At 35.2% G+C, this 26,624-nt stretch overlaps 1 protein-coding gene across 3 annotated transcripts; it reads right to left on the reverse strand.

Moving 5' to 3' along the window:
* Nucleotides 1-988: 988 nt before the first annotated feature.
* SEM1 (SEM1 26S proteasome subunit) lies at nt 989-25,078 on the reverse strand. 3 transcript variants are annotated; one of them, XM_042966807.1, is made up of 3 exons: nt 24,892-25,078; nt 7,220-7,313; nt 989-1,158 (listed from the first exon to the last, which is right to left on the reverse strand). In XM_042966807.1, the coding sequence occupies exons 1-3, from the start codon at nt 24,965-24,967 to the stop codon at nt 1,116-1,118; spliced, it is 213 nt and encodes a 70-aa protein (XP_042822741.1). In that variant the 5' UTR covers nt 24,968-25,078; the 3' UTR covers nt 989-1,115. The 3 variants fall into 3 exon arrangements, with proteins under 3 accessions (XP_042822741.1, XP_042822735.1, XP_042822729.1); XM_042966801.1 differs by lacking the exons at nt 989-1,158; nt 24,892-25,078 and adding exons at nt 7,743-7,855; nt 24,549-24,879 and having other exon boundaries at nt 7,231-7,313; XM_042966795.1 differs by lacking the exons at nt 989-1,158; nt 24,892-25,078 and adding exons at nt 7,743-7,858; nt 24,549-24,879 and having other exon boundaries at nt 7,231-7,313.
* Nucleotides 25,079-26,624: the final 1,546 nt, after the last annotated feature.

Here is a 26,624-nt window from a genome sequence, read left to right on the forward strand (position 1 = left end):
ACCCAACTCTATTTTGGTGTCAATACTACATCAGGTTACAGAAATTTTACACTTTAAATTACTCAACAGTTCTGAAAATTCTCCTTCTAAATAAGTAACACATACGAGTTTGAAAATATTACTAATAAAAATTGTACATTAGCTTCATTCTAAGTCTTAACAGAATCTTTTACCAACTAAATTGTATCTCCCACTCACAAAAGTAGATGTGGCAACAACAATCATCTTGTAGAAACTTAATTATATTCAATGGATCTACTATGTAGTACCTGAGAATATGCCTGTTAACAAAGTATCTTGATCCTACTTCCCCAATTTTTAAAAAAAATTGTTTTAATGTTTTATTTATTTTTAAGACAGAGAGACAGAGCATGAGTGGGGATGGGGCAGAGAGAGAGGGAGACACCGAATCTGAAGCAGGCACCAGGCTCTGAGCTGTCAGCACAGAGCCCAACGTGGGGCTCAAACTCACGAACTGTGAGATCATGACTTGAGCCGAAGTCAGACACTCAAGTGACTGAGCCACCCAGGTGCCCCTATACTTCCCCAATTTTGACACAGGACACTGTTCTTAGAACTGTGATCAAGCCGCTTGATTTTAAGTACTAATAATACTCTATCAACTTTTAATACTATTATTAATGGCTCAGGAGCTAATTACAGCAATTGAAAATGATTAATATTTTTAAAACATAGGTTTTGAAGGGTCACCTTAGAGATGTCAGCAAATGTTTCCTAAGCTTTCAAAATACAGATGAGATTAAGGTTAAATGTAACTTAAAAGAAGTAACCTTATAAATAAGATCGACATTAAATTGATGTGGTTAAATAAAAGTACTCAATTGGGGATCAGATGAATTTACTGTCTCTCTATAATAAAGTCTTAGAAAATCATAAAGAGGATGAGAAAATTAATGACTAGAAGCAAAAGATCAAGACTTCTGAACCAAATCAAGATTAGATCAAAACATTTATTTTGTGTGTTACAAAAACAAAAATAAATCCAAGCTGCTAATGAAATAAACATATTTCTTTTTTAAGTGTCCCATCCTGGGTTCTCCATCCTAGAATTTAATAAACAGTTCAAGTTTAGGTTGCTTCAATACTTCTGGATGCTATGAAGTCTCCATCTTATAACCATGTTTCTCTAGTTCAGCTCTATAAGAAAACACAAAACAACAAAATCACTATACATTCTTTATGATAAAGAAACAAAGTTTTTACAAATAATACAATTAATAAAAACAATGAGCTAAGCCTAGGCACCAATTTAAAATACTACCAAATAGCTTTACTTTACTCCCTTAAAAGAAATCTGTATTAAGAAAATTGAATGTGAATCAACATAATGCTAATAAAATTCTGCTTTCCCATTAGTAAACTTATATTTTAAATTCCTTAGTTTTCTGATAGAAAAATATGAGAGATTTGCTACTATTTTCCATATTGTCTTCAAAATACCATACAGATATCCTATCCATAATAAATCTTTAAACAAATTTTAAGAATAATCAGCCATATGGCTAACATAAGACATTTGGTACCAAACTTTTAGGAATTTTATAATCATAATAGGTATCACTGTTATTTACACCTAAAGAATAAACAGACTGCTTCCCATATTGACATGTATCCATTGTGCTAACCAAGACAAATATTATCAATCAAATTTAAAGGTACATGGGAATTTTATGCATTAACTATATATAGGCAAAATATATGTAACAAATAAGTTATAAAATATTAAGTAACACTTTACTTTTTAAATTTTAAATGTGGATAAAAACCTCAAAAATTTATATTACAAATATACATACTTCAAAAAGATACTTTTTATAATTTTAAGTAATTTATTCAATCACAAGTTTCAGTCATACTTCGAAAATATCAACTGCAAAAAAGTTTAGCCCTGTAATCAATTTCAGCTACTTAAACTACCACTCCAAATATCACCAATAATGTCTCTGCCACAATTCAATTTTATAGAAGTTCACAACAAAATTATTTCAGGGCCAAAATATGACCAAACATTGTATAAATGTACAGTTATTAACGATACAAATACTGATCTAAAGTCTATGAATAATATTAAAGCCAGAGATTACTAATATAAGACATTTTTGTCTTCTGCTCAGGTATAGAGGCTGGTGGTAAAATACCTGTTGAGGAGTCAAAAGATTAGCACAAAATGCTTCCCTTGCCCTCTGCCCCTTTTCAGGAAATTGAAGACTATATGTTTTCTACTGAAAATGGAAATAACTTTAAAAGTTTCTTAAACAATAGTTTTCTGCTGCCTTTAACAGAATCGATGTAGATTATTCACTTTCTCTTAATAACAACAAAACATCCCTGAAATTCAGCTTACAATTTAGTTAACAAGTATACCAAGTCTGTCCAGGTTTGTACCTGCCTTCCTGTCAGGAGATAGTGACTAACTACACATTTATAAACTGTTTACAAACACAAAGGAGATTATGATACGTTTCTCTATTAGCTGAATTTTTAGAGAAGAAGAAAAGTTTTTGCGAGAACTTAGGACATAAAAAAATGAAATGAAAGTAAGTTGAGGCCACCAAGTACAAAACACAAAATAACACAAACACACTAGCAACATCAGCCTGTTGAGTAAAAAAATCCAACAAGGAGATGAAAGAGGAAAGAAGTCCAGCACAACTGGAACATCATCACAGAACCCACATAGCGAATGTACACTATTTTTTTTTTTTTTTTTGAGAGAGACAGAGAGTGAACACAGCTGAGGAGGGGCAGAGAAAGGGGGAGACACAGAATCTAAAGCAGGCTCCAGGTTCTGAGCTGTCAGCACAGAGCCTGATGCGGGGCTCGAAATCGTGAACCACAAGATCATGAGCTGAGTCGAAGTTGGACACTCAACCAACTGAGTCACCCAGGCACTCCTATGAATGTACACTATTTGAAACAAAAACAGCAGCATACCTTTTTCAACAAAACAAGAACAAGACAAGTAGCCACTGGTAGGTTTGAGAACTCCTCTTATTATCCCAGAAACGACTCTGCTATAGGAGGGTAGCTATATGTCACACAGCAAATCAAGAACGATATTGGCTTCTTGGATTTCTCATGCAACATGTGATGCAAGATTAGGAAAATCTCATAATCCTGCCTATTTCTACTAAATATGTCTCCAAGTAACTCCAAGAGGTAATTCTGTTTTGTGTTTCTGATACCTTTGTTTCTCTATAATGACTTTTGGTTACTTGGAGACACAGGTAACCTTTTTCTCTCTACTTCTACTTGTTAGTTGTAATTAGACTGAAGAGAAAAACATGGAAAGTGGAAAGCTAAATCCTTGCTAAAGCATGCAGCTAACAAAAGGCAGATCTGGAGTTGAAACCCAGGGAACCAGAAAGACTCTAGAAAATGTACTGCCTTTCCAAAGTTAAAGGGATTAAGACCTATATACAATATCAGAACACAGTAAAATATTTTCTTTGCCATCGTTTATAATATCACATTAAACATCTATATGTTTAACAAAGACTGAGAAGACCATCTCTGCAGGAAACTTGTTAACCATGACAATTCTTTTAAAGCAAAGATAAAAATATCTGAGGCTCCAATGTCCAATACAGTAGTCCCATGTGTATTAAACTAAAAACTCAGTTCACCAGCTGTGCTACATTTCATGTGCTCAATAGCCATATGTGGCTAGTGGCTTTTATATTGGATAGGGCAGCTTATAGAACATTTTTACCAGTACAGAAAGTTTTATTTTTTGGCACTGGTGATGTATCAATACCCATGCAGAAAAAACTCATGACTCAAACAGAAAAATAAAAAGAAATATCTTATTTACTAATAAAAGTATCAGGATTTATACTCTTAAGGAAATCCACAAACCTAAAGGCAGAACACAAGAGAACATAAGAGCACTGTGAAGGTGTATTATACAAACAACAAGCCACAAATAATATAGGAATAAAGTTCTATTTCCAAACCAGTAAAAAGGCAAGAAGGAGTAATGACAAAAATTCCAATTACCAATATATTTACTACTAAAAGTCTCCTGATGATTGTATTTAATAATATCTTGATTTAATTTTTAAGAGAAAAGTGCTATGGTCTGACTTTGAAAGACAAAAAAGAAAAAAAATTTGGAGAAATTTGACTTTTTTGTGAATAACAAAGGAATAAAACTCATTTAGCTTCAACTTGAAAAATTTCTAGGTAACAGAAAAGAAAAAAACTGATATATGACTAAGAACTCAGAACGGGGATCAACAGAGGTGGGAAGCCTGAAAATATTCTAACAGCATAATATGATTCTAATGAGGTAAGAAAGGAGGGAATGTGCTTTTTTCTTTTTTTAAAGGTAGCAGAGTGTTCTCTGATATTGCTTAGTTTTAAAACAATATAAACCAAAAATACATGCAAATAGAAAAGTGGCAAGAATTTGTACACACAGAATTTAATTGCAGAATGGATCAAGAGCTATACAAAGAACAAAAAGTGCCTTGAAATCCATACATGAATAAACAAGAATGAGGACAGATCCATCCAATGCTTGGAATAGATGCAATATTAACAGATTTAGAGAAAAAGCAGAATTATTGTTCAACAGCTATTGTTCCTACCTTGCTCATAAAACTGCAACAGGAAAAACATCATTAACACAAAACTGAAAACTAAGACAGGTGAGATAACTCTAAACTGCATTAAAGTAGTTTAAAATTTCTAGGCTCTGCATAATTACATCTCAGGGTACTGAAAAAGCAAAAAGTATAGTCAAAAAAACAGTCAGCCATTTTGAGAAATCATGGGGAACTGTAAAAGTATCAGAATAACAGTGAAAGGTAAATTGTGCTATTTCCAAAAAGAGGAGAAAGGTGATAGATACAATTGTTATTTAGTCTCCAGCAAAATACTAAAACATCTTCAGAATGTAGGGTTTTTGAGTCCAGAAAAGGCAGTATAGAACAAAAGGTACTGCATCATTACTAAAATTTTTAATTTATTATAAATCATCTTTCTTTTTGAACAAATATAGTAGACTAGAAAATTAGAAGGCTGCAGAACTGCAAGACCTTGATTTGAGCAAAGTATGTGACAGTTCACTTAGATAACTTTGTGGCCAAGACAGATACATATGGGTTGAATCAGAATAAAATTAGGGAGGAAAGAATGGTCTCTACAACAAATGGTACTGGTATTTATTACTGGATATTCACACGCAAAAGAATTAAGTTGGACCCTTATTTCAAGCCATCTACAAAAATTAATTCAAAATGGATCTTAAACCTAAATGTAAGATCTAAAATTCTAAAACTGTTAGAAGAAAACATAGGGATAAATTTTCCTTGAATTTGGCAATAAATTCATAAAAAGTAGATAAACTGGACTTCATTAGAATTAAAAACTTTTTGGGGCACCTGGGTGGCTCAGTAGGTTAAGCACCCAACTTCAGCTCAGGTCATGATCTCATGGTTTGTGAGTTTGAGCCCTGGAGCCTGCTTCAGATTCATTCTCTCTCTCTCTCTCTCTCTCTCTCTCTCTCTCTCTGCCCCTCCCCTGCTCATTTTTTGTCTCTGTCTCTCAATAATAAGTAAATGCTAAAAAAACAAACAAACAAAATAATTAAAAACTTTTGTGCAAAGAACATGATGAGGAAACTCAAAAGACAAATAGAATAGGAGAAAGTATCTGTAAATAATATGTCTGATAAGGGCTTAGTCCTCAGAATATATAAAGAACTCTGACAACTCAACAACAAAAAGACAACCCAATTTAAAAACGGGCAAAGGACTTAGATTATTTCTCCAAAGAAGATATACAAATCGTCAACAAATATATGGAAAAAGGCTCATCATTAGTCATTAGGGAAATGCAAATCAAAACTACAAGAAAAAGCCAGTCCACACCCACTAGGATAGCTATAATAAAAAAGATAAAAAAGTTTCAATGAGGACATGGACAATTTAGAACCTTTCTGCACTGCTGGTAATAATGTAAAATTGTGCAGCTGCAGTGGAAAACAGTTTGGCAGGTCCTCAAAAAGTTAAACAGAATTATATGACCCAGAGATTCCACTTCTAGGATTACATCCCAAAAACTGAAAATAGGTATTCAAACAAAAACCTGTACATGAATGCTCACAGTAGCGATTTACAGTAGTCAAAAGCTGGAAACCCAAATGTCCATCAACTGATGAATGGATAAACAAACTATGGCATATCCATACAATGGAACATTATTTAGCCATTAAAAGGAATGAAGTACTGATACATGCTACAGCATGGATGAAATGTGAGAATATTATGCTAACTCTAAGAAGTTAGACACACAAGATCACATATTATATGATTCCATTTTTATGACATATCTAAAATAGACACATCTATAGGCAGAAAACAAATTAGCAGTCACCAGGAGCTGGGGGAAGAGAGGAACACAAAGTGATTGTTTAATAAGTATGGTGTTTCAGGGCACCTGAGTGGCTTAGTCAGTTGAGCATGACTCTTGATTTCATCTCAGGTCATGATCTCACGGTTCACGGGACTGAGCCTCATGCTGAGCCTGCTTGGGATTCTCTCTCTCTCTCTGTCCCTCCCCTGTTCATGTGCATGTCTGCTCTCTCTCTCTCTCTGTCTCAAAATAAATCAACAAACTTAAAATAGGTATGATGTTTTCTTCTGGGGTGATGGAAATGCTTCAGAATTACACACAGATGATGGCTGTACAACACTGTGAATATACAAAATGCCACTGAAATGTACACTTTAAAATGATTAATGATATATGAATTTTACTTCAATCAATCATATTAGGTAAATTTGTACATGAATATGAAAAAGTGCACTCACATCACCCCAATCTCCACTCCAGTTTGAGAATTACCAATCTATTAGGTCCTAACACTGTGATTCTAATTTCTGCTGAGTTATTCAATATTGGTGGAATATTAACGTTGACAGAATTAAACCTACAGAAATTAAAAATAGCAAATATGCTTCTATTTAACTACCTTTGTAAAGCAACTAGAAAGAATAAAAATTCTGCACAATTACACAAAGTATTCATGTTTAGAAACATAGAAGATGAAGGTAATAGGTTTTCCTTTTCATAATTCAAAAACATATTTCAAAGATTATCTTTTTTTAAAGAGGTCAGCTATCATATGTAAGCTACATATTCCGTCCTTATAATTAATACTAAGCTATGTAAAAACTGGCTTAAAACTTACCGTAACTGATTGGAGAAGTCATCCTCTACATTGTCATCATCCCAATTATCCTCCCAGACATGTGCATCTTCATCCTCATCCAAACCAGCCCAGTCTAAAAACAGAAACAGACACTGTCTAAATACTTCTCATATGTTATTTCCATATACAAAAACTTCAGCAAGTTGTCCACTGAAGATTCTCACAATCCAAAACATCTAATATTTATAAAAACATCTAAATATAAATATATATTCAGAAAGTTGTCCACTGAAGACTCTCACAATCTGAAACATCTAATATTTATAAAAACATCTAAATATAAAAATATAAAAAATATATAAATATATAAATAATATATAATAAATAGAAAATAAATATTTATATTTATAAAATAATGGTAATCTTCCTCTTTAAATCTCAATTTATACTTACTGTCTTGTTCTCAATTCTTATATTGGCTGATAATCTAAAACAGAAGTTAATATAATACATTCTATTTGCCATGACAATTTAATATAATTTCAGGAGGATGTTTACTTTCCTGATTTTTCCTTGGGCTGATTTTTATAAGGTCTATTTTACAATCTTTCAAAACAGCACCAACACTGCTAAAGCAAGTTGAGTAGCAGGAAGATACCAGCCTGGAATTCAAAACTGCTAAACATAAAAAAAAAGGATAACTCATACATAAATGAAAAGTAAAAGAAATTGTTAAGTATCACTAACATGTAAGTATCACTAACATTTGCCTACTAATATAAAATCTTTATTTTTAAAGGAAGCACAAATATAAATATGCTCAAAGAGTAATGCTGTAGCTTTTAGTTTTTCTCAATTTCCTTTTTTCTTCCTTCCCTTCTGGTTACAGGGGGATGGATTAGATTTTAGCTTTTATTTAGTATACTCAGAAAACACGTATGTAAACTAACATCTCCTTCCCTATTACTTCAGACCTTCCCATTATCATTTCTTACCTATACAATGGCAATATTCTTCTATCAGGTCTTCTTCCTTCTACTCTCTTGGTCCTGATAAAAATCTAGTCTCCAGGGTAATAATATCATTATATACTTTTTTTTTTTTTAATACATCAAACCATCCCAGAAGCAAGAGAGTTTATGCATACTCTGCTTTCTTACTTAAGATAGACCACCTACTATAATCTTGACATAGCTTTAGGTTTTATCACAAAAAAATTATGATTTTATATAACATATTTGATTTAAAATATGTATTTTTAATTATCTAATTTTTTAAATTATCTAAATTTAAAACCACTGGACAATTCACTCGTGTTAGTACTCACTCACACACATTTCCTCAATGTGAAACTAACAGTGAAGAACAATCCACAAGCTCTTCATTTTTATTCAGGCCTAACTTTACTTCATGTTTTGAAATGGCTTAAAATTTCTATTCATCAAACATGCTGTTCCTCATCTCTTCGTCTTTTTGCCATCTTTCAAACCTACCACTCGCACTGACTTGTACTTAGTTAAAACACCTTAATTAGTTAAAATACCATTGCCCATTAAAAGGACTGATCTCAGATCTGGAATAAGGCAATTAATAGGTAAGTATGAGATTCCTTTTTATAATGCCTGAAAACATGTCAAAAGGTGCAAAAACTGGCTTACAGGTGTTTCCACTGGTCAAATCTGGAATAACTTGATAATCACAAAGAATGACACACTGAATTAAATTTAAAAATACTTGCATTCATAGCAATATGTTGGGAGATGGACACTGGGGAGGAGATCCTCTTTACAATTCTCAGGTGTATAAATGCAGAAAGAATGACAGAATTAGAAAATCACCATTTTGCAACCCTCAGCACAATTTAGGCAAGGGTCAACAATGGATACTAAAACTGGTAAGTAAAAAATAGTTGGGACTACAGGATAGATTACATACTTCTTACGAGAGGAAAATGGAGAGATCTGGTAATCACAATGTTAACCAATGATGAAACTTAACATCACCAATAAATTGTGACAACTTGACATGTATCTCTTGATGTGATGCAGTGAGAAATAAACATCACCCATTCAGTACAGTACTCTCACTAAAAATGTTGACCCTTAATCTAATCATGAGGGATAATAAAAATAAACACAATAAAATGTTAGCAACTGACAAAACTCAGGTATTTGTTGTTGTTTTAATTTCTATGTTTATTTATTTTTGAAAGAGAGAGAGACAGAACACAAGTGGGGAAGGGGCAGAGAGACAGAGGGAGACACAGTATCTGAAGCAGGCTCCAGGTACCGAGCCGTCAGCACAGACCTGATGCGGGGCTCGAACTCACAAACCGTGAGATCATGACCTGAGCCAAAGTCAGACACTTAATCAACTGAGCCACCCAGGCACCCCATGTTGCTTTTTTTTTTTTTAATTGAAGCACAACTGGCATATTATAGCAGTTTGAGGTATGCAATATAATGATTCAATTGTACATTTTGTTGCAAAAGGATAACCACGATAAGTTTAGTATACATGTATCACCATACATAGTTACAAAATCTTATCTTGTGATAAGAACTTTTAAGCTCTACTCTCTTAGCAACTTTTAAATATGCAATACAGTATTATTAACTGTAGGCACCATGCTAAACATTACATCCTATGACTTATTTATTTTATAACTGGAAGTCTACACCTTTGACCCCTCACCCACTTTGTTCATCCCCCACCTTGTCCTCTTTTTTTATACTTTTCTGTAGGTTGAAAGTTTCAAAATTAAAAGGTGTGAAAGATAGTTTTTTAAAAAAATCAGTTTGGAATCATCTCTGGAAGCTTTCCCTATTCCCATTTCTCCTCCTTACCTTCAGACATTAGGTTCCCTCTTCTGTGTCTATTTCTATTATAGCACTTACATACTGTACAATCATAATGATCAATTTGTATGTCTTTGTCCATTACTAGTGTCTGAGCTCAAGACTAACAGCTATTTTATTTACCTTTGTATTCTTAAAAACAGTACCTAGCATTTGCACAACAAAAGGCTATGAAAGATGAAACAAAACTCTAAATCAGGCCTTGTGTATTTTTGTATGACCCCCTCCCTTTCAAAAACAGTAATTATGAGTTACACTCTCTCTTAAGTATGTCCTAGCCATAAGCTTCACCATAGTAATTGCTTATTAGAAACATGGCTAAGAACATTTCAACTTGAAAAGAAAAGTAACTAAGTAACAAAAGGTATAATTTAGGCTTTCTTATATAATGTACATATAAATTTAAATCTATTCAACAATGGTTCATAATATGGGCATGGTATTATGTTGTGTCACTGACAAAAATTTTTAAATGCAGTATACGTCATCATCATGATTTAAGAATAGAAGTACATTTATTTACCTGGTCCCCCAAACCAGAAACTTAGGCGGCATCTTAGCTACTTTCTCCTCATTATGTCCCTTCCATTTCAACTCCCAATTATCTCCAGAGTTAAGTCTCCCCTTCCCTATTCTTACTGCCACTTGTTAGTTTAGAATTATTCTCCTTGTAAATATTACTGTAGTCTTCTTTCTGTCCCCTCCTCCCCAGTCTTACATAGTTTATACCCATCCTCCACTGATGTCTAAAATACCACCACCATTCTTGTCCATTACTATTCAAAACCTTCAGGTAGGAACCACATTTTTTTAAATCTGCAACTCTGATGCCCCGCACTGAGTTCTGAGGTCATAGTAGACACTCAACACCGGGTAAATGGAACTACATTTCTCAAGTGCCCTCCAAGTGGCCAATGTCGGCCAGTGTAGTTTCAGTGAAGCCGAAAGTATATATTTCAAGATAGAAGAGATAAACGATATCACGTATTGTGAATGGGTCATGTAGAATTCTCATTTATTATAAATTCTTTTGAGAATAGCGATCACCTCATTCAATGCTCCTCAAAAAGAGATCATGGGAAATTTAAGATCCCAGTACCTGAAAAGATGAAAAAGTTTCTCTTAGGCAATTTATTTCAGGTTGCTAGGAAGCTCAAATATATACCAAACTTTAGGGGCACCTGGCTGGCTCAGTTGGTAGAGCATGTGATTCTTGATCTTGGAGTCATGAGTTCAAGCTCCACGTTGCACATAGAGCTTACTTAAAACACACACACACACACACAATGTATACCCAACTTTAATCACTGGATATAAATCAGTGAATGTATATTCATTAATAAAAACTCTCAATAATCAGAAGTATTTTTACCCATGTAAATCTTCTTATATCCCTTAGCAATATTATTCTGAAACAGAAAATACTGTAATTACCTAAATTCAAATCCTACACTATTCTCTGAGGTCGTTAACAACAGTAATATTTAATAGTAGTATTAATTACATCTCAATTTTGACTGGGCTAGAGACAGCCTTACATTTTCTCCTTTCTTATGGTAACTTGAAGCTCATGCTGAAAATTTTTATTCTGTTTGTGAAACTAGCTATACTTTATAATGAGAGTAAAGATAGTTAAAAAAAAATAAGGAATCACATTAAGGATTTCCCTTAGTCTATAGAAGTGTAATCAGAAAGCTACTGCAACCCATTTTTATATATCTATATACTCCCAAAGTTAAAAGAAACTGAAAGAATAACATTTTTGTACCTTCATAGACTAGACAAGTGACTTAGTTAAGTCAAGAGTTGATCATTAGCTATTTGGATAAAACAGTACTGTTAACTCTCATATTGCCATCTCAATCAATAATGAACTATTTACTATATACATTATAATAAGAGAAATTTCAGAAAGAACAAGCTATTCTAAGGAACAAATAAGGGGACAGAAATGGCAATGTTAAGTACATGAGAGAAACATTAAGTAAGGGTGGTACTGGGTGCAGCTAAGATCAAACTGTAAATTAAGGAGCTTCATTTCAAACAGTAGATCTATTTCTCTCAGATACTGAATGGTTTTAATGTTTAAGATTAAAGCTGAATAAAGCACTTCAAATAATCTCAAATTTAACTTTCCCAAAATGTGTATTCTTGTATATTGAACTTGTATGGGGACAACTAAATCCACAATCCCTTTTATAGCAAGTAAACAATGACTATAATGCTATTTCCTCCACATTCCCTCCAGTCTTACTGTAACCTATAGCTCTGTAGCTATCTAATAGTATTAGCTATTAGAGCTGTGGACAGCTCAGGATTTTATGCTTCTTGTTTTGTGCTAATTACTAAGGCTTTCCAGTATAAAAAAAATCACATACAACTATATTATTAAACTGCAATGTAGCAAGGACAGGAAAAGGAAGGTAGAAATAAAGTCCCAAGAGAAAGAAAGGTGCTCATGAGGGTGCAGTGGGACAGTACTGTGAGCAAAATTTTACAGAGAACACACAAAAAGGTTCATAATGATAACTCTGTATTTCTTTAGTAGTATTATACAGCACTTTATAATTGACACTTTTGAGTATACAAGGATAGAAAAAGTGGGAAAGCTGTTTAAATTCTTCACTAATCATCATATGAATTTCAATGTATTACTCTTTAACCTTAATGCCTTATCCTGGGAGTGAAATGCCCTGAACATACTAGCCTTCTGACTATCACAGGTAAAGAATCTAAGACAATAAATAACCTCTTGAATTACAACTTATTACTAAGCATTTTAAATTATTAACAAGAGCACCATTAAGAAGTATGTGTTCATTCACATTGACAAACCAGAATCCATAATTTATTTGAGATTCTTTAAAATCTTTAAAATATTTTATTAACAAAGAATGTACTGAACATATTATATAAAAAGTTTAGGGGTGCCTTGAACTGTTCGTGAGTTCAAGTCCCACACTGGGCTTTGTGCTGATGGTGCAAAGCCTGCTTGGGATTCTCTCTCCCTCTCTCTTTCTGCCCCTCCCCTACTTGTGCATGCTCTGTAAGTGAATAAACTTAAAAAATATTATTTAAAAATTTTAAGTGATAAGGTGTAATGCACCCAAATATTATTTCCAACACTTATAAATTCCCTATACTGTACATATGTTACAATATATGTAAACTACAATGTATGCAAGCTCATACTAAATGAATGTGTAAATTAAAAAGCCATGATTGTTATAATCTATGGTATTTGACATTTCGTGTAATATATCCCTGATTTGTGTTTTAATTTTCAATTATAACTCTACATTGATAACTATGCAATTTTATTCAATCACTCCTTTTTAAAGACTTAACTCCAAAACACCATTTTTGAAAAGGGCAAAATAATAAAATCAAAGGATACCTGATTCATATCTAATGCTTTCCTTCAATATGTAGATGACTTTATAAAGTATACACACTTTATCTTCAACATGAAATGCATTTCCAGGATTGTGATTAATTGTTTAAATAACCACAGCTGTGTTTACTTCAGTGTGCAGGCCTCCAGATGTGTAATGGTAAAAAAAAAAATTACCATATTTTAAGAAGTCAGAATTGGAAATAACCAATAACAGATGCCTAATACATAAGTTTCTAGGAATTCTACATTATTTAAGACTTTGCCCCCAAATTTGGCTTTGTTCACATTTGCCAGTGAGAATTACATCTGTGACTAGCTTTAAATTTCACAAATCTGAACTATCAAAGATCCCACATACTTAGTCTAAGTATCACCTTGACATGGAAAAGGGTTTTCTCTCAATTATTTTTGAAATTACTCTCCCTACTCTTCAATAAACATTCTAAAATTTCTTAAAAGTATGAAATATACTTCCTTGAAGAAAAGTAAAGAAGAAATTACATTCACAGCAAATAGTGTCGCAAATGCCCTATTCTTCCTTTTTAAGTTTATTTATTTGTTTTGGGAGACAAAGAGAGGACAAGCAAGGGGGCGGGGGGAGAGAGGGAGAGAGAGAGAGAGAGAGAGAGAGAGAGAGAGAAAGAGAATCCCAAGCAGGCTCTATGCTTATAGCCCCACGTGGGCTCGATTTCATGAACTGTAAGATCACGACTTGAGCCAAAACCAAGAGTCAGGAGCTCAACCTGGCTGAGCCACCCAGGGTCCCTGCAAATGCCCTATTAACGATTTTCAGGAAGATCAAATTCTCATTCATTCCTTAATAGTAAAACTCCTCTGATTATAAACAAACTAATCTTCAATGAAGTTTCTTCAAATAAAAAATGTGCATCTATATACAGAACATTACATGAAGAAAAATATTTTAAAAAACAGATGAAAGTTTGAAAAATTCTTAATTGTATACTCACCATCATAGGTTAAGTGTAAATGACAACAGTAACATCATTATGTTTATGAATATGAGAATGAAGCTACACTAAATCTAGTCATTTTGAAATACATGTGTTCCTGCTTAAACTGTATAAAATAGATTAAAACTTAAAAAAAGTTCTATAGGTTATCATGATACAAAAACAACTATACCCTACAGATCTAATGTCTATTCAGTGGCTAAAAAATTAGTACCTAGGAGAGAACCATAATACTACTGTATTTTCTCCAACAAGGACCAAAAATGTCAGTGAGGAACTTCAGACCAAACAGTGAAAAGCAAGTCATAAATGATGCTGCTACCAGATTACTCATGAGCTTTCAGTTATCTGTGGTCAGCAGTTATTTGAGCTCAAAGAGAGGCTCAAAATAACTTACATAACCATTTATAATTTTTCTTACATTTATTTATTTATTTATTTATTTTTCTTAATTATTTTTGGGAGAGAGACAGTGAGACAAAGTGTGATCAGGAAAGGAACAGAGTGAGGGAGACAGAAAATCCAAAGCAGGCTCCAGGCTCTGAGCTGTCAGCATAGAGCCCGATGCGGGGCTGGAACTCACGAACCATGAGTTAATGACCTGAGCCGAAGTGGGACGCTCTACCAACTGAGCCACCCAGGCACCTCTATAATTTTTCTTACATTAAAAAAAAAAAAAAAGGAAATTCAGACACAATTCTTTTCATCAGTTAATCTGAAAATACACACCTCTGGGAGAATGATTCCACTACAAAGTCATGCTGACTCTGTTTCTTTGTTAGTGCTTAGTGTTTGTCTCTTACGTTTACAGAATTCTCAAAAGCCATTATTCTCATTTTTTGCAAGCCCTCATGCCCAACACGTCTCAATTCCCTCATTCTAATCCTCCATATTATTAAGATGTGAACCCCACCACCTGTCTTCCACTAGACACACAAATGCAAAATCACAATCTCCGATTTCTTCCTATTCCCAACAGTCCTTGTCAAACCAGTTGCCAAAAAGCTCACTTGCTATTCTTGCATCACTCTCTTCACTTCTTTCCTAATAACAACCTATTTCAGGCCCTTAGTCCTCAGCTAAGCTATTTTAACAACTTGCTAATCAGCTTCCTTGACTCTTTTCTATCTTTTCAAATTAATTCTGCTGGGTTGATTTTTCCTAAACTGCCTACTGCGTAAAGGAAGTTCACATACATCAAACCAAAAAAAAAAAAACCCAAAAAAACAAAAAAACTGTCTTTTCATGTATCTAAGGATAAAGTCCAAACTGGCCATTTGGCTTAAAGCCTTCCAGTATTAGGCCCCAAACTACCTGCAATTGCAATCACTATTTCACAGACAGATTAAAAACACATACACATTATTTTTCTACCTCCAAGTATCTACTCTTTTCCCCTTCTTTTGGAAACCACTGTTCTACATTTCTATCTTTGGAAACCCTTTTTCTACATTTCTATTTTTTGAAAACTCTGTTCAAATGTCGCTCACATTGTACAGAACTGGAAATAATTTTCCCTTCTTTTTAGCTGCTATTACACTTTACTACCACATTGTCTAATTCCCTGCCCCACCACTGGAAGGAAACTCAATAAAATCTCACCCAGAAGAAGCCCAAAAGATAATGATAGGCAAAAGTAAAGTTGCTCTGGTTTAACTGGAGATGGAGAAGGAAAAGCTTGGAGCCCCACCTCCCAGGATAAGCACTTCTACAATACTAAAAAGCTCAAGCTGACTATGAAAATCACTGTGCCCTATCTCCCTGGGCATTGATATTTCTAAGTTCAAAGACATGTATCTAACTAAGGAGTCAAATTTGCCTCAGTGCAGCCTCTAGTTAACTGTGACCTGGTAAGCTACTGAATTTTGCTGAGCCCCAAGCATAAAACCTTCAAAAGGCTTCTATGAGGATTAAATAAAACTATGTATATACAGCACTTACCACTGATAAATGGCAGCTAACATCATTCTTTCTGCACCATTCAGTGCCAGATTTATAGGAAGCACTCAACAAGCATATATTGAATGAATAAATCATTTATTGGGTGCTAATCACTTCACATCAACTTGAGGGGTAAAGAAAGTAAGAAAAATATGTTCCATAATAAAGACAATACCATTTCTACCAAATAGTTACATATACAACACAACACAAAACAGGAAAAAAAAATATTTGGTGAATTTTTAATACTTCAGAAAAAGAGTGTAAATATAGCTTTCAAAACTTTTATTTTCCCCTCAGTGTTTTCAACAATTCATCACATCTTTCAATGAGAAATATTTAACAACAAACCAGTAATAAGGTTAAATACCGAAGTCGCAATTGCTTATTGCTTGTTCATTCTATAAAATCAGTGAAACAGCTAATCAGATAGCTTTCAAAGTAAGTTTTACTGTTTAATATCCCTGAGGCACACCTCTCACTATCCCGTGCGAAACACTAGTATTTTGATTTGGGGGTTTTTCACTCCCCTGTGTTTCTTTATACCTCTTATACATCTGTATGCATCCTTAAACAATATATGCTATTGTTTTATAAATATTTTTATATTCTATATGAATAATAAAACTATTTTTAACATACTTTTGGAAAGAAAATTAGCAATATTATAAGTTTTTAATACTGAACAATAAATCAATTTTTAAATAATAAACAAGCTTAATTTTGGATATACCTAAAATTACAAATAAAATGTCAAAAACAATTCAAATTCTAAGTAAATACCAAATATTCAATCCAATTCCCCAAGAAGATCTGAGGGAAGAAAAGAAAGAGGACTAATGTTTATTGAATAAGTACCACTTTGTGCCAAACTCTGTCCTATGCATTCTACATTTATCACTGGTATGAACTGAATGTTTGTGTCTCCTTTCCCCATCTTCAGAATACTTATGTTGAAGCCCTAACCTCCAATGTAATGGTATTTGGAGATGGGATCTTTGGAAGGTAATTAGGGTTGTATGAGGTCACGAAGGTGTAGTCCTCATAATGTGATTAGTGCCATTACAGGGAGAGACACTACAGAGCTTCCTTTCTCTCTCTCCACCTTGTGAGGACACAATGAGAAGCCAGCAGTCTGCAAGCCAAAATGAAAGTCCTCACCAGTAACTGAATCAGCCATCACCTTGACCGTGGACTTCCCAGAATCCAGAACTGTGAGAAAATAGATTTCCATTGTTTAAGCCACCTAGTCTACAATATTTTGCTATGGTAGTTTGAATAGATTAACATATTCATGCAGTACTTATATGACTCTATTATCCACAAATTACATATAAAGAAATTTAGGATTAAGATGGTAACAGTTTAAGGAAAAACATAATGGTCAATCTCACTCAAATGAATACAAATCAAAATGATGAGATTTCATTTTTCATCCATTTTCATTTCATGTTCACAATGACTAAAACGCTTAATGTGGAGTGTAGGCAACCTTACAAGGGAAAAGGGAAACTGTAGATAGAAATATTAATTGGTATATCCATTCTAAAAGGCAATGTGAAGATGTATGTCAAAATTTGAAATGCACCTCATCTCAGGTAAGGTGTCAGTGCCCAAAGGAGAGCCAAGAGGGCATTCCTATAGAGAGGCAGCACAACGTGACTGGTGTGTCAGACCTGAACAGGGTGAAGAAGTCATACAGTGCTGAAGTTAGGAGGGAAGTGGGTGGCCTGGCAAAAAATGCTGAAGCCCAAGTGACAAAAGGAAGGTATCTGTGGGCAGAGAAGGCAACAAAAATTGGCTAGGGAAGAGGATAACAAATACAAGATATATTTAAGATAAGAAAGCCAGGTTTCTCACTGTTTGGAAGGGAGTTACAAATATGGAAATCAATGAGAATGAACTCCGTAGTGTTGAAATGTAAATGGAGATACCGTGTGAACTCATGATTTTATATACACACATACACAAATGTAAAAGTGTATATATGTATACACACATTTGTGTATTTCCTAGTTCCTTCCATTCCCCAAAGCAATGACCACAACTGGAGTTAAGATCTTGCCTTCTGAATATCATTCTCCACTAAAAGAAATGAGCCTTGGAGAAATGGCTAATTCCAGGATTAGAGGAGGGGAACCTTTTTGTGTCAGAATGCTTGAAAACACACAAAAAATGATGGTGATATGTCAAAAGGTCACAGAAGACAGTATGAAGGGGTTTTCCATGTTCAAAGATAGGACAATTTGAGGATTGAAATAGACAATAGCAAAAAATCATAACCCATTAAATGAGAATCCATGAGTTTGTACGGATATACATAACCAAGTGAATAAATTGAAAGTTTGCTAATGAATATTGTATTTCTGTAGTTTCACAAAATGTCTATTAATTACAAAGGGGAAATGAGCCATGTTGGAAAAGTCTCACAGACACTACCTTAGAAAAGTGATCAAAGTGAACATCATTAGTAATGGAACAAATGTGAATCATGTTCCACCTGATAGGATGCAATGAGAACACAGAATCACAACTATGATATCCCTGCCAAGGTGTAGAACCTGAATCTAATCAAGTGGAAACATGAGACAAACCCAAGTTGAGGAACATCCTACAAAATAACTGGCCTGTAAACTTCAAAAGTGTCAAAATCATGAAAGTCAAAGACCAACTGAGAATGAGAACTGCTCTAGAATGAAAAATAGTATATATAATATAGTCCTCTGTATTTTTAAAATATATAAAAACACACTATACATAATTTCTGGAAGGATACTAAAAAAAAAAAAACATTTAACAGTGGCTACCCTGGAGCATAACAAATGTTTTGGGGGAAAGGCAGGGAGAAACAGTGCTTTTATTTTTTAATTTATGCCCTTTTATGCTATATATTATACTATAAAAGTATTTTAAAGAAGTTAAGTAACCAGCATGAGCTGACAAGCTAAAAAAAGTTGATGAAAGACGGATTCTGAACCTAGGTCTGATCTTAGATTCATTGTGCTTTTTCCATCTCAGGATTCAAAAACTTTCTTCTTGCATATGATTACCATGAATGGACACTCAACAGGCTCTCCGCCATTCATTGTGTTTATCTTTTTTCTTAATTTTTAATAAAAATTATATCTCTATTTAAATTTTTTTTACTATGTTTAATTTTGAGAGAGAGACACACACACAGAGTGAGAGTGGGGGAGGGGCAGAGAGAGAGGGAGACCCAGAATCTGAAGGAAGGCTCCAGGCTCCGAGCTGTCAGCACAGAGCCCAACGCGGCGCTTGAACCCATGAGTGTGAGATCAGGACCTGAGTCGAAGTTGGACGCTTAACCGACTGAGCCACCCAGGCGCCCCTTTTTAAAATTTTTTTTTATTATTATGTTTATTTATTTTTGAGAGAGAGACAGAGAGAGAGACAGAGACTGAGTGCGAGTCGGGGGAAGGGCACAGAGAGAGGGAGTGATTTCTCTATTTCTTGCTACCACCATGTAAATAATTTAAATGTGTGATGGTATTATTTACAGGTCCATTATATTACATTTAATAACTGAAAATAGCAGAGCCCCTTTGGCACTAGTTAACTGACTAGTGTATTATCTGACATAGTATCAGTTCTATCTACCTTTACATTTAAGATTCTAAGGGGGCACCTGGGTGGCTCAGTCAGTTGAGCATCCAACTTCAGCTCAGGTCATGATCCAATGGCTCGTGAGGCAGCACATAGCCTGGAGCCTGCTTCGGATTCTGTGTCTCCATCTCTCTCTGCCCTTCTGGGTTCTCTCTCTCTCTCTCTCTCTCTCTCTCTCTTTCAAAAATAAATGAACATTAAAAAATTTTTTTAAAGATTCTAAGGAATCCTATCGCTGGTTTAGTCCAGTTGGTATCCAATGTTCATGTAAATATTTTTCAGTGGCATTATTAACATTTATTTATTTCTGACAGACAGAGCATGAGCAGGGGAGGGGTAGAGAGAGAGGGAGACAGAATCCAAAGCAGGCTCCAGGCTCTGAGCTGTCAGTGCAGAGCCTGATGCCGGGCTCAAACTCGCAAACTGTAAGATCATGACCCAGGCAGAAGTTGGACACTTAACCGACTGAGCCACCCAGGTGCCCCTCACTGGCATTATTCATAGGACAATTCTTCTTGTGCAGGACTGGTCTATGCACAACAAGCATTTTAAAATCCTTCATCTCTACCCCTAAATTCTGGTCATGATCATGATTTCACATTTGCATCTGTCAAGTGAATGTGACATCCAAAAATATTTCCCTGGATAAGAACCACTATAAGATGTTCTACTTTGTTAGGTGAAGTACCTCAGTTATTCCAGAGGGGACCATCATCAATAACAGTCTCTTCGTCAGCAATTTCTCGAGGGTAGGAAGTTAGGTAGTATACTGCTCTTGATTTTATCAAATAATAGAGCAGTTTCACTGATTGTAGAAAAATTACAGAATACTTAGTATTTAACAGAATTTTCTTGTAAATATCATTGCTTCTGGAGGAAACTCAGTTTCCTTTTAAATATTCTAAAAAGTTATTTCCTCAAAAAAAGAAAAAAAAAACCCCTCTCAATTCTGGCACAGAAAGAAGAGAATAAAAGAGCCTAAAGGCCCACTTGTTCTTCCCACTTTTACTCTCACCCACTTCAAATTGTCAGAGGGAGGAGATTAATGAAAATATTTTTAATACCCTTTCAATATCTGGTATGAAAAATTGTTTGAAGTTTCAAATAAATTATAAAGTATTTCAGTTTTAGATCCTGCTCTACTACCACCAACCTAGCTGTATAAGGTTGACAAGTTTTATCTTCTCTAGACTTTAAGTTGTTTTCCAGTTCTAAAATTCTAACCATGCCAAAGCCTTCAAAATTAATTATAATCAATCACACCCAGTATGTTGAAATTCTTAATATATGCCTATTCTCAGTTTAAACAGTCAAAAAGTTGCAGAATGCATTTCACAAAGATCCTAAACAAGATTAAAAAAAAATTTTTTTAACATTTATTTTTTGAGAAAGAGAGAGAGTGAGAGAGGGAGAGGGAGGGAGGGAGGGAGGGGCAGACAGAGAGGGAGTGACAGATTCCAAAGCAGGCTCCAAGCTCTGAGCTGTCAGCACAGAGCCGGATATGGGGCTCAAACTCACAAACCTTGAGATTTTGACCTGAGCAGAAGTCAGAGGCTTAACAGACCCAGCTACCAGGGGCCCCCTAAACAGGATTTTTAAACGGTTTTTGCTTAAGGACCAGATTACACACCCATCAATTAGAATAACTGTGAACTGCCAATGTAACACAGATCTACAGACTAAAAAGTTAAAAAAAAAAAAAAGCAATTGTTCCTTTGTACCTTCAGAGAACCACCCTTACCCTCCTCCTCCCACAGCTATACCTCACATTGAAAAACTGTTCAGAAGAAACAAAGAGCCCTCCATGAAAACATATTATCTTAGTTTCCTTTTTAAAATAGAAATTCCCCTTTCTTAAAATGACTGAATGACACTCTACCAAACAAGTTCTTATCCAGGATGAGATGTAGCCAACAACACTCCCCAAAAAGATGGACAATCCATTAGTCAAACCAGTCAAATATCAGTAATGGCTTTCATGTAACAGTCTCTGCCCTAGACAATGGTTATCATCCACTTTCTGGATCAGACAGGAAACGAGGCCCCTGAAAATCAGACCTCCTATACATAGAAAAGATGATTACAGGCCATTTTAAGTTGTATCTGTTAGTGAGTTTGTCAATGGTACATTTACTGTAAGGACAATCACAAGAAAGACAATTTCCAAAAAAAGGCAGAGAACTTGAGAAGTGGACTATTATAATAGTTGAACTGAAAACTTAAATACTAAAATATTCAAAATAGGCCATTTGGGTGTTTCTCCAACTTTAAATGCATACACAAATCTTTTAGGAAGATTTAGACTGCAAAAGTCTAAACCAATTCAGTAGTTCTAGACTGAGATGCTGCACTTCTTTTTTTTCTTTTTTTAACATTTATTTATTTTTGAGAGACAGAGAGTGCGTGGGGGAGGGGCAGAAAGAGAGGGAGACACAGAATCTGAAACAGGCTCCAGGCTCTGAGCTGTCAGCACAGAGCCAGATGCAGGGCTCCAACCCACAAGCAGTGAGATCATGACCAGAGCTGAAGTTGGACACTTAACTGACTGAGCCACCCAGGTGCCCGGAGATGCTGCATTTCTAATAAGCTGCCAGGTAATGCCAAAACTGCATGGATCACACTAAGCAGCAATGGAGATTAAACCATGGCTAAGTGCCCCCTTCCCCCCCGCCACACACACACATAGTTTCAAAAGAGAAATAATTCTTTGATGATATTTCTCCAAGTTTTTCTTTCTTTTAGTTTTGTTTTTTAAAGGGCAGTTTTTATTAGTAAATATTGATTGATTTCACCTAGTGGGGTAATTTTGTATCCAGCAAAATCTCAATTCAAATTAACATGAAAAGAAAACCTGTCTAAATTATAAACAAGAGAAACATAGAAAACTGAACAGAACAATGGCATTGCAATGTTATTTCTCATTCTAAATGGAAAAATTCCTAAATGAATTAGGTTCTACACATTCAAACCTGAAGACAGCAAATATTCTATAAGGTGACCAATAAATGGTGAGTTACTTAATGCTAATAAATTAGTCTGTTGTGAGAGGCCTTCCTCTTCAAAAACAAAAACATTCTCTGCTTTTCCTCTCAATGAGACTTTTTACTATGTAACTACCAAACTGAACAAATTGCTGCTCACACAACATAAACTTAGAATAAGAAAAAACTACATATTCTGCAAAATTGATGAAAGTTGCTGAGAAAAATCATGTGTATCATTAGGTACACAGTTATCTCTAGAGCTTGCAATGTAGTAAATTCTCAACTTCATTCATTCAAGAAATATTTATTAACCACCTACTATGTGACACGTACTTTGCTAAAGGTAAAAATAAAAGCTTGTGTTAGGGAGTCACTTAGACCTTTCAGATTCTGGCTTGGCTACTTAATGGAAACTTTTTAAATCTAAGCCACAGTTTCCTCCCAGATATGGTGATAATTAGACTATAAAATGTAAATAAAATGCCTAACATTCTACCTTGTATGTGATAAACAATGGATAAATACTATTTGAAATATGAAGTTTGAGTAAAAAGTGGATCCTGTCCTCAATAAGCGAGTTTTTTGTTACTGTATGGCTCTATGTTAGATTATGAACCAACATTAAAGTGAGGTACAGAAAACATGTCTGGACAGATAAATCCACTATCAAAACAAAAACAAAACAATCCCCTCAATATATAATGAATCCCATAATTGAAATGTGACTTGGGTTAGTTTATGTCCTATGCACACTAATGTCTTCTTCTGTAAGGAAAATTAATAGAGTACATCATAAATAAAAAAACAAATGTTCGAGCTATGCGGTTTTATGCACAATAGAATCACGATGGGGTACAATTAAACACAACTTTAGTGAAGCAGTAACTGCTTAACAGATTTGTACACCATTAACCAATTCTCTTCCCATCACCTTCAGAAAGGCTACCCAACAGTAGTCTTTTCTTACAAGCATTTATCCTATACATAACCAGCCGATTAAGCAAATAATTCTGAAAACCCACCTGGTAACAACGATCTACTAAATAAACAGAAGCAGTACATCAAAAGATTTAAGAGCGCTGGAGTCAACTGGGCCAGGTGTCCATCATTTCTAGCCAGCTATGGCATTGGACAAGTTTCTTTAAATAGTTCCAAACTTCAATTTCTTTATCTGAAAAATGGTAGCACCAGTACCTAATAATTGCCAGAACTATGAAAATGAACTAATACAAGCAAAGCACTTAGACAAGTAACCACCCAATAAATGTTAGCTATTTGCTATTATTTACAATGAAAAACCTACAGTTCGTCTTAGTAACCATTAAACTAATAAAAACGTACACGTTTTAGGGTCTTACAGACCCTTCAACTTGTTAGCTTGAAGTGATCCAAAATAAGGAACAAGGATAAGGCAATAACGTGTATTACCCAACACGTGATCCTCCCATCCTTCTTCGCAGCCTTCATTTCTAAAGTCCTAAAAGTAAGCAAAATTGGCCTAACCGGGAACAACAATTTAATTCTGGCTTGTCTAAGGACAAAGGCAGGCTGCTACACTGCGAGAAAATAAAGAGCAAAGAGATTTATACAGACAGGAACGAGGTGGCGGGTCACCCGACTGAAGAGCAGAAGGACCAACCATCCCAGACACGGCGCTAACCCAGGTCACCGTGGCTCCTCCCAAAGAGGAAGCAGAAGGCATTCAGCCTCACCGGTGACGCTCACCGGTGAGGCCCACCGTGACACTCCGAACCCGAAGCAGCTCTCACGGAGGGTAGCGCGTGCACAGCTTCGACAGAGCCGGCCGCAGGGGTCCAGACTTCCCGTGGGCGCCTCGAGGCCGAGCCCAAGCGCCCGGCGTGCCCAGCGCGCCGACTCTACCCGGAGGCCTGAGTCACCGTCCGCGCGGCCCAGAGGCCCGGGCCCAGCCAGTTACCTTCCGCAGGGAACTCCTCGAACTCGTCGTCCTCCTCCAAGAGACCCAAATCTACTGGCTGCTTTTTCTCTGACATGACAACGCTCCGCGCCAAAACCCTCCCGGGCCAAGAGCAAAGTTGGAACTCTCACTTTTCTTCACCGAAGTCGCCAACACCACTGCCGCCTCTGAGACCGGCTCTACCATAGAGACGGGATAGAAGAGTAACGGGAGCGGCGCGCGGAATGCTGGGATAGTGGAAGTCCGCCCAGCGCTACCTGCGGGTTTAGCAGTCCGTCAGAGTTAGAGGCGGATTATTTTGAGCATTTACCGTTTTATCTGGACTCTCTGAATTGACAAATTTGGCGTCCGGGTAGGTTTTCCTCACTGGAAGAGAGACTCGTGTTAAAAAATTAAACACCTTTACTTAGTTCACGTCTGAGGGATAAAGTGGCCGCTAAAATTCCTGAAGGGCTAAAGGTCAGGCCCTTAATATGGATTAGCTCCATCCTTAAACCAATTCCCTAAGAGGTTTGATATTAGATATTTCCAGTCACAGAAAATTCAGGTTCAGAAAGAAATAGGCAAAATCAGTAAGGCAGTGCTAGACAATCCAAATACAGGTTTGTTTACCTGACTTTAATCTCCACAAACTTTTACATTATTCAGTGCCTCCATCTTAAAATTACGCAGTGAATACTGTGTTAAACAGTGTGTTTCTGTGTGTGTAATAACTAGTTTACAGGTTATTATAACATAATACTATGTAAAATTCGATACATGTAACATTTTATGGTGTTCAAAATGTATCATTTTGAATTTTTCAAATATTAAAAACTTTTTAATGTAGCTGTGAACTATATAGATCTGTTACATGGGTATGTAATATTCTAGATGGACATTGTGTAATATAACATGTAATTGAGTGTTATAAATTTTGATACAATGTTTGTATATTTAAATCCTATTCCTTCATTCAACAACAATAGTTTATGTCATGCACCAGGCATTATACTGGAAATCAAAGGTGTATAGACAAAGTCCTTACCCTCCAGGAGTTCAGAGACATGTAAACAGATAAATCACAGTGGAACATAGCAATACGTTTGAATGTCTACCTTAAAAGGAAATTATCTGAGAAATGAACAGAGTGTATGGGTGTACAGATCAACTAAATATAGCACAAATTTGGACTAGAATTTGGGATCCTACAATTAGATATAAATTAAAGGAAAAATAAGATGAGTATTATAATACTATTTTGATTTCTATTCATTACTAAAAACATTAGCAGTCCTCAAGTTCAAAGTGTATGTAATTTGACATATTATATAAATAGATGCCATAAGAAGAGAAAGAAGAGAAAAGATGAGGAAAATCTAAAATTGGAAGTAAATTGGAAGTAAACTAAAACTGTAAGTAAATGTAGACAGTGGAAATGTAGAAAGAATGTAGTATATTTCTTCATACTAAAATCCATACTGGGACGCCTGGGTGGCTCAGCCGGTTAAGCATTCAATTCTTGATACTGGCTCAGGTCATGATCTCACAGTTCATGGGTTTGAGCCCTGGGTCAGGCTCTGCTGACAGCATGCAGCCTGCTTGGGATTCTCTCTCTCTCTCTCTCTCTCTCTCTCTCTCTCTCTGCCCCCCCCCCCCGCTCGCTCTCTCTCTCTCTCTCTCTGCCTCCATCTCTCTCTCTCTCTCAAAAATAAATAAATGAAATAAAATAAAATCCATGCATATGGCAGCAT

The sequence above is a fragment of the Panthera tigris genome, chromosome A2 (genome assembly GCF_018350195.1).
Source record: "Panthera tigris isolate Pti1 chromosome A2, P.tigris_Pti1_mat1.1, whole genome shotgun sequence".
NCBI classification, from domain to species: domain Eukaryota; kingdom Metazoa; phylum Chordata; class Mammalia; order Carnivora; family Felidae; genus Panthera; species Panthera tigris.

What these genes read in the sequence shown, in the direction of transcription:
- SEM1 (XM_042966795.1), bottom strand. Translation starts at nt 24,657, where the DNA reads ATGCCTTCTGCTTCCTCTTTGGGAGGAGCCACGGTGACCTGGGTTAGC. An exon ending in TGACCCGCCACCTCGTTCCT is followed by an intron (nt 7,859 to 24,548) that starts GTCTGTATAAAT and finishes TTTTATGTTTAG; the next exon opens with CAGTTTTGAATTCCAGGCTG. An exon ending in TCAGCCCAAGGAAAAATCAG is followed by an intron (nt 7,314 to 7,742) that starts GAAAGTAAACAT and finishes TTCTGTTTTTAG; the next exon opens with ACTGGGCTGGTTTGGATGAG.